The sequence below is a fragment of the Betta splendens genome, chromosome 3 (genome assembly GCF_900634795.4).
Source record: "Betta splendens chromosome 3, fBetSpl5.4, whole genome shotgun sequence".
NCBI lineage: Eukaryota > Metazoa > Chordata > Actinopteri > Anabantiformes > Osphronemidae > Betta > Betta splendens.
In genome coordinates this window covers 17758532-17770713 of record NC_040883.2, presented here as the reverse complement: position 1 = coordinate 17770713, position 12182 = coordinate 17758532, and the positions used below count along the sequence as shown (strand labels likewise).

Genomic DNA, 12182 nt, shown 5'->3' with positions numbered 1-12182 from the left:
GCTGCTGAGTGCCTCACACACCAAAGCTAGAGACACAAGATGAGCTAAAATAAAGAGCAGGCCCCACAATAGGAACCTAAACAGGTAGGGTCCGCTACACATTACTAGAATTATTAATTTACCTGACCCTTCAGCATAATTACAGAACCCACGCTGTAGTTTAGTTCTCTTTTGTGCGCATTGATCAGAGGTGAGGCGACCTTCATTACACATAAAAGCCTGTGAATAATTGATCGTGTGTGTGTGTGTGTGTGTGTGTGTGTGTGTGTGTGTGTGTGTGTGTGTGTGTGTGTGTGTGTGTGTGTGTGTGTGTGTGTGTGTGTGTTTTGCATGCATGCATGTGTGTGTGTGGCAGAGCACACGTGTCTGAGCCAACAGGGAAAAGGACCAGGTAGCTCATGGTAATCATTGACAGAGCAGGAAAAGGTGCAGCCTGAACTCTGGTAAGGTGAACGTGGAGGTGAGCATTTCAAGGTGACGTCTGGAGCCCACTGGCATTGCTTTTATTGTGTCTGCGTTTGCTACGTCACACGCTGGCAACGGAATCCGGTTCATTGAACGCATTAGCACTGTCAAAACAGAAAACAGCACAACTTAACTGGTTTAACTGGGTGCAGTGTTATGACAATGGGTCGAGCTTAGCTGGGTGAGGCGGCACCGTCCACGTCCACTGCAGTAGGTCTGAACATCTTAAAACTAAGCCAGAGTTACTGTGGCTGCGTTCACTCGCATGTTTAACGGTGGGGCTTTAGATCACTGTCACAGTTACGCCCACACAGCACAACTGGGGCCCCTGAAGTTGTTTAACTGGGTGCAGTGATGCGTTTAGCTGGTCAACGTCCGATGGTAGGTTTCTTCATAGAAGCCACGTCTGCATTGACTGTTTAAAAACTGAAAACAAACTAAACGAACACATCTGACGTCACTGTGGCTCACGTCAGCATTTGCACCATTACTCTTGTCTCAGCTGCAAATCTCAGCATACAGTACATGCAAACAGCACTGAGCAGCAGCCGTGGGCCACTTGTATTATTCATATATATTCTGTATGTTACCAAGCACAAACTCGCTACACGGCTAACAATCCGTTGTCTCAGTCCTTTACGCTTCCAAACAGATCCAATATTTATTCAATGCAGAGCAGAGAGGTGTTTTTTATTTTTTATACTAATCATATCATCCTGCTTCCTGTTATTTCTCCTCATTCACACTCTGCAGAGTAGTTTACATGAGTGTCGCCAGGTGTTCAGCTGTTTCCTCTCTAGTTCTTTCTAGTAACTCTAGTTTTTACCTAATGTAGTTATTATGGGGTGTAAACCGGGTTTAAAAAAGTGCATGTGGGTTATAGGGAAATATAGAGAAATATTATGGGGAAATTGCATAGTAAAGTGAAGTATGTGTAATTACATTGGTGTCACATAACGCTGGAGGTTCTACTTCCTCATTCATAAAAAAAAGAAGGAAAAGCCACACACACACACACACACACACACACACACACACACACACACACACGCAACAACAGGCTGAGACTTGTGTTGTCCCTCGTCTTTCACAGGCTTACAGCAGTGTGTGCAGCCAACATGAAGGAGCCAACCTCAGGTGAGTTAAAGGCAGGTAGTGCTGAGACTCATGTCTAAAATAGCTGGACTCTCAGTTTCAGTTTCATTTAACTGCCTCTATAATTACTGTAAGTTGTATGATTTATGACTTTATGACTGTTAAAAAAAGTGAGTTGCCGTATTAATGTTGCCTATTCAGTGGCTGCTGCACTCATTCATTTGTTGAATGTTAAAAAGTGGGGCTTTAGATCGCGGCAATGAAATGTCATTATTGTTATTAATAATCACATCAGTGCACATATAAATGTTGATATTACTATGACTATGTGCGTCAGTAACTTCAAACCACTCATTACTTAAACCAAAACTGATATTGCTATTCTAATGCCGGTGGATTTGGAGATTATATTTCATGCGGCTGGTTGGTTCACAGTCACAGGTGGCCTAATTGTTTTCGCCCACTGACTTTAAACGAGCTTACTGGCAAAGTGGGCCATTTCATTCTTACACAAACGTGTGTAATAGACGATGTCACACATAAAGCACTATCTCAGTATCACTGTGACTTTGGCATTAGAATAGTTGCTGATTGGGTTTAAATCAATGTAGCCTAAATCTGCCTTAAGACAGTATTATTTAAATATCTGCCTTTTCCATTTCTGTTCTGTGGCATCAGAGACGTTGAGCATCTCCATCTGCTGTTAACGATTCTTTAAATCACCTAAGATCAGCTTATTAGTACTAGTACGACACCTGTTGTGTACCTGCGCCTGGCTTCATTTAGTTTGGCACCGCTGCCCTTTAATCAAGTCAGAAATAACCACGCAGGCATTTCAATCAGAGAGCCGCTTTTCTCCGTTTTAATGAGCACTAATTATTTCACTGGGTGTGTCAGTTAACCACGCCGTTTGTTTCAGATGATATTTACGCCTATGCCCTGTCCAAGACCCTGTGCAAAGTTCCTGCGCCTGCGACCGTCGGACTCTACTCTTCGTGTCAGAATCGAATCAGCCTGATCCTCAGGCGAACGCGAGGTACGTAAACAAGCGGAGTCTCCCAGCAGGTAATCTGGACGGCTCAAATGCGGGAAAACACATCTTTATATTATACCAGAATGAATGGAGCAAGTGCACGCGCCCGAAGGTTTAAATAGAAAATGAGCTTAAGGTTGTTTCGCTGGGATTTTTGAAGGTCTTAGTTGCCGCGCTGACTTTTTTCACACCTTTGCACTTGAAGCTCACATAATAACGTCCACGCAATAAAACAAAGGTTGTATGACCGATAGCAAAAATATTTGTTAAACTTTTGTTTTTTATTATTCATCCTGACGTGAATCATCCTATGTTTGTCTGCGCAGTGTACATGAACCAGGAGGACGGAAAGCCGTCGTTTGCCGGCTTCCTCGCGCTCATTGTCCGGCTGCTCTTCTACAAACCCGTCCGGACCGAGCGGAACCTGCAGCAGCGCCAGACCCGCTTCATCTACGTGCATTTCAGCGCCTGGCACTTCGCGGGCAGCGACCTGCTGTGGGCCGGCCTCGTCCTTCGCCTGTTTCAGGCCGCGCGCGTGAGCTTCGGGAGGCTGCAGCTCGTGCTCTACCGCGTGGCTCAGTACGACGAAGACGAAGAGTTCGAGAAGCAGGTTTGTGGTGGACTTTGCTTGGGTTCCAGTCGTGTTTCCACCTGCGTGATCAGCTGCAGTACACTGTGTCAGAAAAGAAAACTTGGCCCCGGTTGAGTCTAATGCAACACGTCCTCACATGACAGAAAAGGAAGAAACCAGCTGGTGAGACTTCATGTAGACGGGGGAGGGTCACTGCGGCATGAGGTCATGTTGCAATAATGCTGCATGGACCGTGACCGAGCTCACCTCAGCACCATGAGGCTGACAGTACCGCGGTTCCTGACCTCTCCCCATTCCGTTGTGTTTTCATGTGCAGACGGTGCATGATGGCCGTGAACGCTGGCAGGCCAAGAAGCTTTGCTGCTTTCCAGTGTGGTTTCTCACGCTGTGCATCGTCGTCATACCAGCTGTCGTCCTGGTGGTCCTGGTGTTGGTACTGGGTCTTCCTGCACCTGAGATCACACCAGACATGGAGCTGATCGGGCAGCTGGGGGCTCTGGAGGGCCTGGCCATCGCTGCGTTCGGGGTCCCCGCCGTCACCGCCCTCAGACTTGCTTTCCTCATCCTTAAGAACCTCATCTTTAACGAGGACCGGAACATCAGGACGGAGATGGACAACCCGAAGATCAGCAGCCAGCTGGGCTTCATGAACGAGGTGAGGAAGGAAATGAACTTCCTGTCTCGCTTCATACACTTCATGGAGGTGTTTGAGAGGAGAAAAATCCGAGTGGTGCTGCAGGTCACCAACCTGGACCGCTGCGCCCCCAGGAAAATTGTCGCAGTTCTCAACGCCATAAACATTCTGCTCTCAGATGAGGAGAGCCCATTTATTTCCATTCTGGCAGTGAACTCGAGCGTTCTGGTGCAGAAGGTGAATCTGGCCGACGGATGCTTCAGCAAAGAGGACAGAGGTCACGCGCTGCTGAGTCGTATTGTGACGCTCATATTTACAGTGCCGCCGCTGTGCGATGAATCAAAGCGTAGTTTGTTTAACAGCCTCGCGGGCGATTCCCGGCTCCCCGAGGAGAAAGCGGTGATTAAAAATAAACATAGAACTGTGAACTCTCAAAATTCATCTTTAGTGGAGACCTTACCGGAATCTGTGGTGGCGATAGCAGAGGATAACGCATTCGAAATGAAAGAGACTGACGCACTGATCCAGGAAACTGCAGCAGCACTGGACGTAAATGAAGAGGAGGTGGACGTGTTGGTGAGGACCATCCAGACCAGCAGTGCGGGGAAGCTAAGCAAGTACATGTCGGATGACGCGCTGTCTTTGAGGAGGGTCATCAATTCCATTCGAGTGACCGTGATGATCATGAAGGCCTCGAGGGGAAGGCTGCCCGAGCCAGAGCAGGTGGCCGCGTGGGTGGTGCTGGCCGACCAGTGGCCCTGCCGCCTCAGCTGGGTCCTCCAGTGCGCCGAGGACGCGCAGCAGCGGGCCGACATCGACGGCGGCGGCGGGCCGGATCTGGACCATGCAAAGACCTTATGGCAGGTCTTCAGCGAATCCAGGAGGGAGCTGTACATAATGCGCACGCACATCGAGGACCTCCTGGAGCTGGACGGGGACCCCGAGATGTTTGAGAAGTTCCTCACTGTAGATTTTCAGTTCACGGTGAAGGACTTAAAGGCGTTGGAAATGGCAACGGTGAACCTCGATCATTCAATGAGGAAGGAGCTGGCGCTGATCAGAGGGACGTCTAGACTGAGAAGCTCTGGTTGGATGAAAAACGCAGCCCCTCTGCCCATCAGGGCCATCATCAACATGGATACAGAGGACGTATGTAAAGAGGTGAGAACCAGTTACAACATACATCATTTAAATAGCTACACACAAACCCATGACCTGATGAAGAAGTCAGTCAGTTTAATCATACGTAACCACGATCACACGCCCCGTCATGAGCAACCAGTCAGGGAATCACAGACATGATGTGTTTCCTGAGGTGAGGTGGCATGAGTTTTTTCTGCGTAGAGAAGTTAGCGCTGCGTTATAAGACTGTTTCTGCTTTTCTAGTTGGAGAGGATGAAATACCCGAGCAAGTACATCGACATTGTGAAAAGCAACGACCTCAACGGTTCAGCGCTGGTCTTTGGAAATGTGGACGACCTCAAAGGCCTGCTGGGCATGACCTTTGGCGAATGGACAACGTTCCAGCTGCACTTCCTGGGTTTACGCTCACACCAGCAGCAACACTACAAAAACAAGCCGTGGACGCTTTCGTCTTCTCCGAAGGAGCCGCCAAGGTTTTCTCTGCAAGGCGCTCGTCATTACTAGTCATAAGAACTTCATGGAGAAGTGGATCCACCGCCTGAGATGCCTATAATTATAATGCCCATGAGTGATATTCATCAGCAATCCTTATTTTACGGTTCTACTTGTGGATAAAATAAAACAATATCTGACAAATATGAAATAATGGATAAAACCTAACGTCCACATCCAAAGTCTCATCTGTGCTGCTTAGCGTTTAATGACCTACTGTACCTTTCAATTACAATTACCAGCTCAGTCGCTACTTTATCACTCTTGCCATCACCATTCCCATTACTTCATCTAAATAGATATTTGCCAGTAACTGCAGACAGTTTTCTTGAGGAAAGTCCAGAATGTGTGAGGTTTGGCTTTTTAAAATGTATCGGTCCTTATTAATGCTGGGGTTTGTGATACATGCTCATTGGTTTCATGCTTTAATTAATGATTAGAAAACAGCAGTAGTCATGTTTATGACAGCTTATTGCGAATGAACTTATCTCTTAATTAACATTAAATAGTCTAATATCTTAGTTGAAGCAGCCTAACTGTAACAGTTGAATCGCTCTGATTTGAGGTTAATTGTTAGTATATTGTTTGCTTTGAAAAGTCAGAATGGCTGCTGTCAAACGGGTCTGTGTTAAGCACAACTGTGGCAAAATAAAGTGCAGGGACTTTTAAAAAACTGTGAATATAGTGCAATATAAAACAACACCTCATAAAAAACTCTGCTCCTCTGGCTTCATTTTTAGGTACTTCGTTCTGCTACTGTGTCCATCACACTCAAGTTTATTTTGAAATGTAGGAATCCAACTTCAGGTTTAGTTGACTGATGTGACTTTCAGAGAAAATAAAAAATTCTTTAAGCTGGTGAAACAAAATTAAAAACTTCTTTGAATAAACTCCAATATAATAAAAACTTCTTTATTAGGATTCTACCTTGTCTTTAAGGGAAAAAATCAGACAGAAAAGACTAGTTCATCAATGTTTGCATGCAACTGTATAAACTTATAGAAATCAGACTAGGGGACCAAATATTATAAAGCAACTTAAACATACTTCAAACAAATAATTGTTATCCATTGGAATAAAGATGTCCAAATGATTTAGTGGTTTGCAGATGAACATTGCAGTTTTTTCCTGATATATGTTGCTCTTTATTCTTCATCCTGGCAACAATTATTTAATATATGCACTGCTTTTTTCTAATTAAGATACATATAATAAAACATGATTTTAATCATATATTTGTAAGTTACATTAATAGCCAGTGACATTCTATGACACATAGTCCATGCATTCAAGGCACAAGTGTAACTGAGAGTAAAGCCAAACAATCTGAGAAAGAAGATTAGAGAAGGAAATTATGCTGATGATGTCAAATTAAACTCAGGCATCGTGTTCCTTGGCTTAAAAATAACAAATTAGGACAAGTTAGGAATGCTATTAAAAAATAACACTTGCACTAAAAAAACTAAATATAAATCAGTGGTAAGACAGTGGTATTATTATTACTTTTAAATCCCACACTTACATTTAACGATTTAACGATAATGCCAGTAATCACTCAGGCAGAAATGCACCAATTTATCTGGATATTTTTATTCAATCATCAATAGCAATAATACAGTACTGCCATGGTGTTTGGACTGAAGAAGCTCACTTGCGTCCCAACGACTCAGCTAGTTTCTTGAGCCTCTTCTTGAGCTCCAGAGGAAACTTCTCATAGCACTTTTTACAAACAGGCTTCATATCAAACTCAACAAACTTGTTTCTGTAAAGCACAAAAAAAGACAATTTCAGCTTTAAATGTGTAACGTCTCTTCTCTAGTTTGCACCGTAATTGATAACAGATTTAGGTCCATGCAACTAGAGGCAATACTCCTTGTTCTAATGGGAAATTTTTATAAAATATTTTAAACGTTTTTCCCTAGACGGCCAAAATATCAATGCCATACATTAAACAAAATTGAAAATATTGATAGATGTTTATTTCTCTTAAGAATCAACAAAGAGGGTAGTAAACACCAAAAGACCATGAAAAAGGAGGAAGGCAGAGAGAGCACCAACCAACAGATGGAGTGGTGAGTTGTAACTCTAAAGACAAACAGCAGGTTTTTTCTTGCGCTCTTTGGCATCCCGCTCACGTCGAGCCAGACGGCGCTTCAGCTCCTCAGGCATGTGCTCATAGCAGTGTTTGCACACTGGCCTCAGGTCAATCTCAACAAACTTATCTCTGTGTTACCACAGATGCAGCAAGCCAAGCATGTAGAGATGAATAAGAGGAAAAGGAAAAAAGCCAAACACACAAGAGTTGTAGGAGTAAATACATAAATACAGAGGTGTTAGGACTGGACATATAAGTTGGTGTAGAAGAAAGAAAGACCAACAGCACTTACTGCAGATGATTAGTAAGTGAAAGACGGTCATAATAGGCACCATCACTTACTTTAGGGTGAGTTTTGTGTTGCAGGTGGAGCAAGAAAAACAAGTGACACACCAGGCCTTGTTGAGAGCAGACACAACTGGACACAGATGAAAAAAAATACATTAATATTCAGTTGCTGTATAATTGTTTAGCATTTAATCTAATTTACTAAAAACTGTGGCATCAACACGTTAATACTCACCATCCCCTTCAATTACACGGTTGCAGTGATAACAAACATCACCAAAAAGCTTGAAAATAGAACAACAAGGAGACAAGGTGTTAACAAAACAAAACACAAATGTGTTTATTTAATGAGGCAGGGAGAGATTAGAAGTGATGTGTCCTTTTGAAAGACTAAATTATCAAGACCTCTGCTGTCAATTTATTGGCTTGACATTTTTTCTTACCTGGTTATAATGAGTCTCGCAGTAGGCCAAGCCTTTCCTCTCATAATGGCGATGACCAAGGAAAGGCTTCTCACACTTGGCACACACAAAATGCTGTAAAGAAAAACAAGACAATTTACAATGAAGGTAGGTGGATCTATGAAGGGATAAGAACTGCATATACAATGGAAGCGCAACAAATTCTTACAGTGAATGTAAATATTACATGAGCATTTTTAGTGTTCTACATGTTTTACTCAAAGTTCTTTCAAATGCGAATCAAAAACCTTATTTTCATAAAGTGTTGAAACCCTTGACATTAACAAAAACGGCAGCAACCTCCTTGCTCACAGCCTGACTCAGGAGAAACCCATTTTAAAAAACAGCTCGCCTGTCTCTTCAGACTAATTGTTTGGGTTGTAAAAACACCACTCTCTAGTTCTACTTGTAATGTGGAAAGCATTTGTGACAGAAACACTTGTTATACATAATTAACTAACTGAGTTTTTGTCATTACAATACAATATACTGGTCATTAAGTTTTCTCTTCAAGGCTCTGCTTTACTAAATGGAAACAAGCAGCTAAATTAACCTAAGCCTCACAACAACAAAGTGAATTTCTTGCTCACAGACCTCCACATGCCACTGCTTGCCCATGGCATTGACAACACGGCCCTCAATGGGTCTCCTGCAGGCACCACAGATCGGTACACCCATCTTGTCGTGGCAGGGCAAACAGAAGAGCTCTCCCTTTAGTTCTCTGGCTTCAGCCGTCAATTCCTTCCTGCGGAACAATCAAACATATAAAACCCTGACTTGAGCTCAGTGTTAGTGATTTTTTTAAAGTGGGCTGAAAGCTGAATGCAAAGAGTGTGTTTTGCTGTTTTTTTCACTAAGGATTAAGATGGAGGGGAAACACTGACCCACAGTTGCTGCAGTTGAAGTGATCTGGGTGATATGGGTCATTCTTAAAGATCAGTGGCTGCTCTTCAATGATGGCATGACACTTCTGGCAGATATACTTGCCCAAGCCACGGGCTTTCTCGCGGTTATGGCAGGGGCGACACAAGTGCCTGAGTGAAATAGAGAGCAACGATCAGGAGTGTCAAGAGAGACTGTGCAGGCTCAGGTGATGGTCTGACAAACTCTGTCGAAGCTGCCCAAATTTCCAATACTTGTTAGAAGGCCGGTGACTGATTCACCGGCTGGATGGGTAAGTCTACATTTTACAGCATGTCACAGGATTATACTAATAATGTTATAAAATGAGATACTTACCTGCCAGCGTTTTTGACAAACCCCACATCAGCAAGCACAGCCTGGCAAATGTCACAGCAGAAGCAGTCAGGGTGCCAACTATTGTTCATGGCCTTAATGACACGACCAATAATAAACTCCCCTGTGGGAATCCACAAGTGAGATCAGTTTGAGGAAAGACGAAGATAGATTCTGTCCAATCATTTTGGGGACTGGGCAGATAATCAATGGATACAGCAATGAGATACACAATAACTAAATTTGAAACATGATAACTTTAGGCCATAAAGGAATGAGGCTCTGTAGTACTCACCACATTGGTGACAGCAGGGAGCAAACAGCATCTGAAAGTCGTGTTCACAATACTTCCTCCCTTCAAACTGTGAACAAAACAAGGTAAAGACATTCAGAATGATAAGTATAGTATGGCGCAAATCAACAACACCACAATCTTGGTGAATACAGTTATGATGACTAGTATGTGAGACAACCACCTCATAGAAGAGTCCCTCTGGAAACTGCTGGAAACACTGTGCACACACGAAGCACTGCTCGTGGTACAGCTCTCCGTTACTGTTCACGATCTTCTCAGTTGGAGTGAAGCCACTCCTGCACCGTTCACAGGCAGCACTGGCCAGGGCATTAGCAATGCTGTTACACGAGACAACACAGCGCATTTTAGTACAGTGGTTCCCTGGAGTCCCCACGACTGGCATCAGCAGCGTTTAACATTTCTCACATAGCTCCCTGTGCCACAACCGAATCCTTTTATTAGAGCCCAGATCAGGTCCACATCCAATGCTGAGGTGTTCAAATCAATTGACAAACTATTAGCTAACTTAAGTTGTTTAGTTTAAAATGAATTGTTTTACTAATTGAATATTATAAATAGGTAAAAAGTAAATACATAATATAGCGGTTCGTGGAGGAAAAATGGTAGTAACTGTACAGTGTTCCGAATTATAAAAGACATAAGTTGATTAAACTAGCTGAAAAAAGTGTCCACTAACTAATAACTAAGACGAGAATGCTAAGAATTTGAGCTAGCTAGCTAACTCTGTTTGGAGTAGAACAATAATGCTAACGTTGTGTAACATTGGCTTTAAGAACCGTGTTGTGAATCCACATCTAATAGTTTGCCCTGAAGCAAAGCGTGTACTGACGAGTACCAACAGTATGCTAGTTGCTAGCCGCTAGCTAACTTTTACACTAACGTGAGCCAGGTCAGCTGCTAGCGTTAGCTTGTGTATTGGCCTCCAAAGGACAGCGTTAGCGGGAAGAGAGCGCAACCTTACCTGCCCGTCATTCCCGCCACCCCCAGCATCGCCGCTCACTACAACAGGTGGTGCAACAAATTTTGCGTGAACTCGTGTTGTGTGTCTTTGGGTCGGGGATACAGCAGCTGTGTGACGCCCCCCCCCCCAGCGCAGCGCACAAGGAGCAGGCAGCCTTGGTCAGTCCCACTCTGGGAGGGTCCAGACACGCGGTCAGACAGACAGACAGACAGACACACACACACACACACACACACACACACACACACACACACACACACACACACACACACACACACACACACACACACACGCACACACACACACACACACACACACTTGCTTGGATTACTGAATGTTTTCACAGTATAACTGTGGATGGCAAAAACTGTGTGTTTTCTTTTTAAAAATATTCTTTTTTAAGTGATTGACATTTATCTTAAAAACGTTACGTTTTATTTCAGTGATGATCAAAACGTATTTGTGAATTGTGTTTCATTATGAATTGGAGGTCAGAGGTTCGAGACCCCTGTAGGAAGTGCACAAAAGACTTTTACAGAATGAATGAAAGGAAGAAAAATAATTATGAGAGAACACTAATTATGTGGAACCCAGCAAAGACAACCTTCCTGGAATGAACAAACGCTCTGCGTGGCTGTTTAGAAAGCGCAATCTGTCTCAAAACCCAGCTGCACTTTGACATTTTTACCTTGAGTAATTCAAATAAAACTAAAACTTTTCACTATCAAAGTTATATGGTTTTATGGTGTTTTACATTTCTAAAAACCGTCTACTGAATACAATAAATTACTCACCACACCTGATACAAAGCCTTGCTTTTTATCATAAATAATTTTCTGAACTCAGCACTGCTAGGTAAAAAGTGGGAAATGTTATGCCACAACACTTTTACTTCACGTTTTAAAGGAGGCACACTTATGTCAACACAAAGGCAAGTGAGCATATTTCACTAACATGAAGTTGTCCATGAGGCACCATTGATTAAAATGCTTATATCGAGGAAAGGTCTGACGTCAGTAATGCTGATCTTGAATTGTAGTATCATCAATCTGAATTCCACCTCCGCTCGGCCTTGTGTCTTTTATACAACTTATTTTGCTGTGCACATGTCTGTGCATGCACTACTGTACTTGGTCATGGGTCAAATTAGCATATAAAACCAATGCCATTTCACTGTCTGTCAAGTTCATCATTGCGTTTGATTTTTTTCTCATCAATGGCTTGTATTTTTATGTTCTGTTTGTTCAATCACTTAATGAATCAATTTTTTAATCTTTGTTCAGGTTTTGCCTTGGACTTTTTGAATTAATTATCTCATTCATTTTTATCAGTTTTAGTAATAAACATGCCTATCTGCTGTTGATATCTGTC

The 12182-nt window shown here is 43.1% G+C and overlaps 2 protein-coding genes across 4 annotated transcripts; one reads left to right on the top strand and one right to left on the bottom strand.

Annotated features, from left to right (window-relative positions):
* Nucleotides 1-335: 335 nt before the first annotated feature.
* nkpd1 (NTPase, KAP family P-loop domain containing 1) lies at nucleotides 336-6225 on the top strand. Its single transcript, XM_029145140.3, has 5 exons — nucleotides 336-1602; nucleotides 2480-2596; nucleotides 2920-3203; nucleotides 3502-4980; nucleotides 5206-6225. The coding sequence occupies exons 1-5, from the start codon at nucleotides 1584-1586 to the stop codon at nucleotides 5464-5466; spliced, it is 2160 nt and encodes a 719-aa protein (XP_029000973.1). The 5' UTR covers nucleotides 336-1583; the 3' UTR covers nucleotides 5467-6225.
* Nucleotides 6226-6350: 125 nt separating this feature from the next.
* On the bottom strand, nucleotides 6351-10997 carry LOC114852623 (LIM and senescent cell antigen-like-containing domain protein 1). Of its 3 annotated transcripts, none has more exons than XM_029145144.3 (10): nucleotides 10812-10995; nucleotides 10011-10167; nucleotides 9830-9896; nucleotides 9538-9658; nucleotides 9183-9332; nucleotides 8893-9043; nucleotides 8281-8373; nucleotides 8073-8121; nucleotides 7892-7967; nucleotides 6351-7216 (listed from the first exon to the last, which is right to left on the bottom strand). In XM_029145144.3, the coding sequence occupies exons 1-10, from the start codon at nucleotides 10838-10840 to the stop codon at nucleotides 7102-7104; spliced, it is 1008 nt and encodes a 335-aa protein (XP_029000977.1). In that variant the 5' UTR covers nucleotides 10841-10995; the 3' UTR covers nucleotides 6351-7101. The 3 variants fall into 3 exon arrangements, with proteins under 3 accessions (XP_029000977.1, XP_055363264.1, XP_029000978.1); XM_055507289.1 differs by lacking the exon at nucleotides 6351-7216 and adding an exon at nucleotides 7513-7678 and having other exon boundaries at nucleotides 10812-10997; XM_029145145.3 differs by lacking the exons at nucleotides 6351-7216; nucleotides 10812-10995 and adding exons at nucleotides 7513-7678; nucleotides 10256-10713.
* Nucleotides 10998-12182: the final 1185 nt, after the last annotated feature.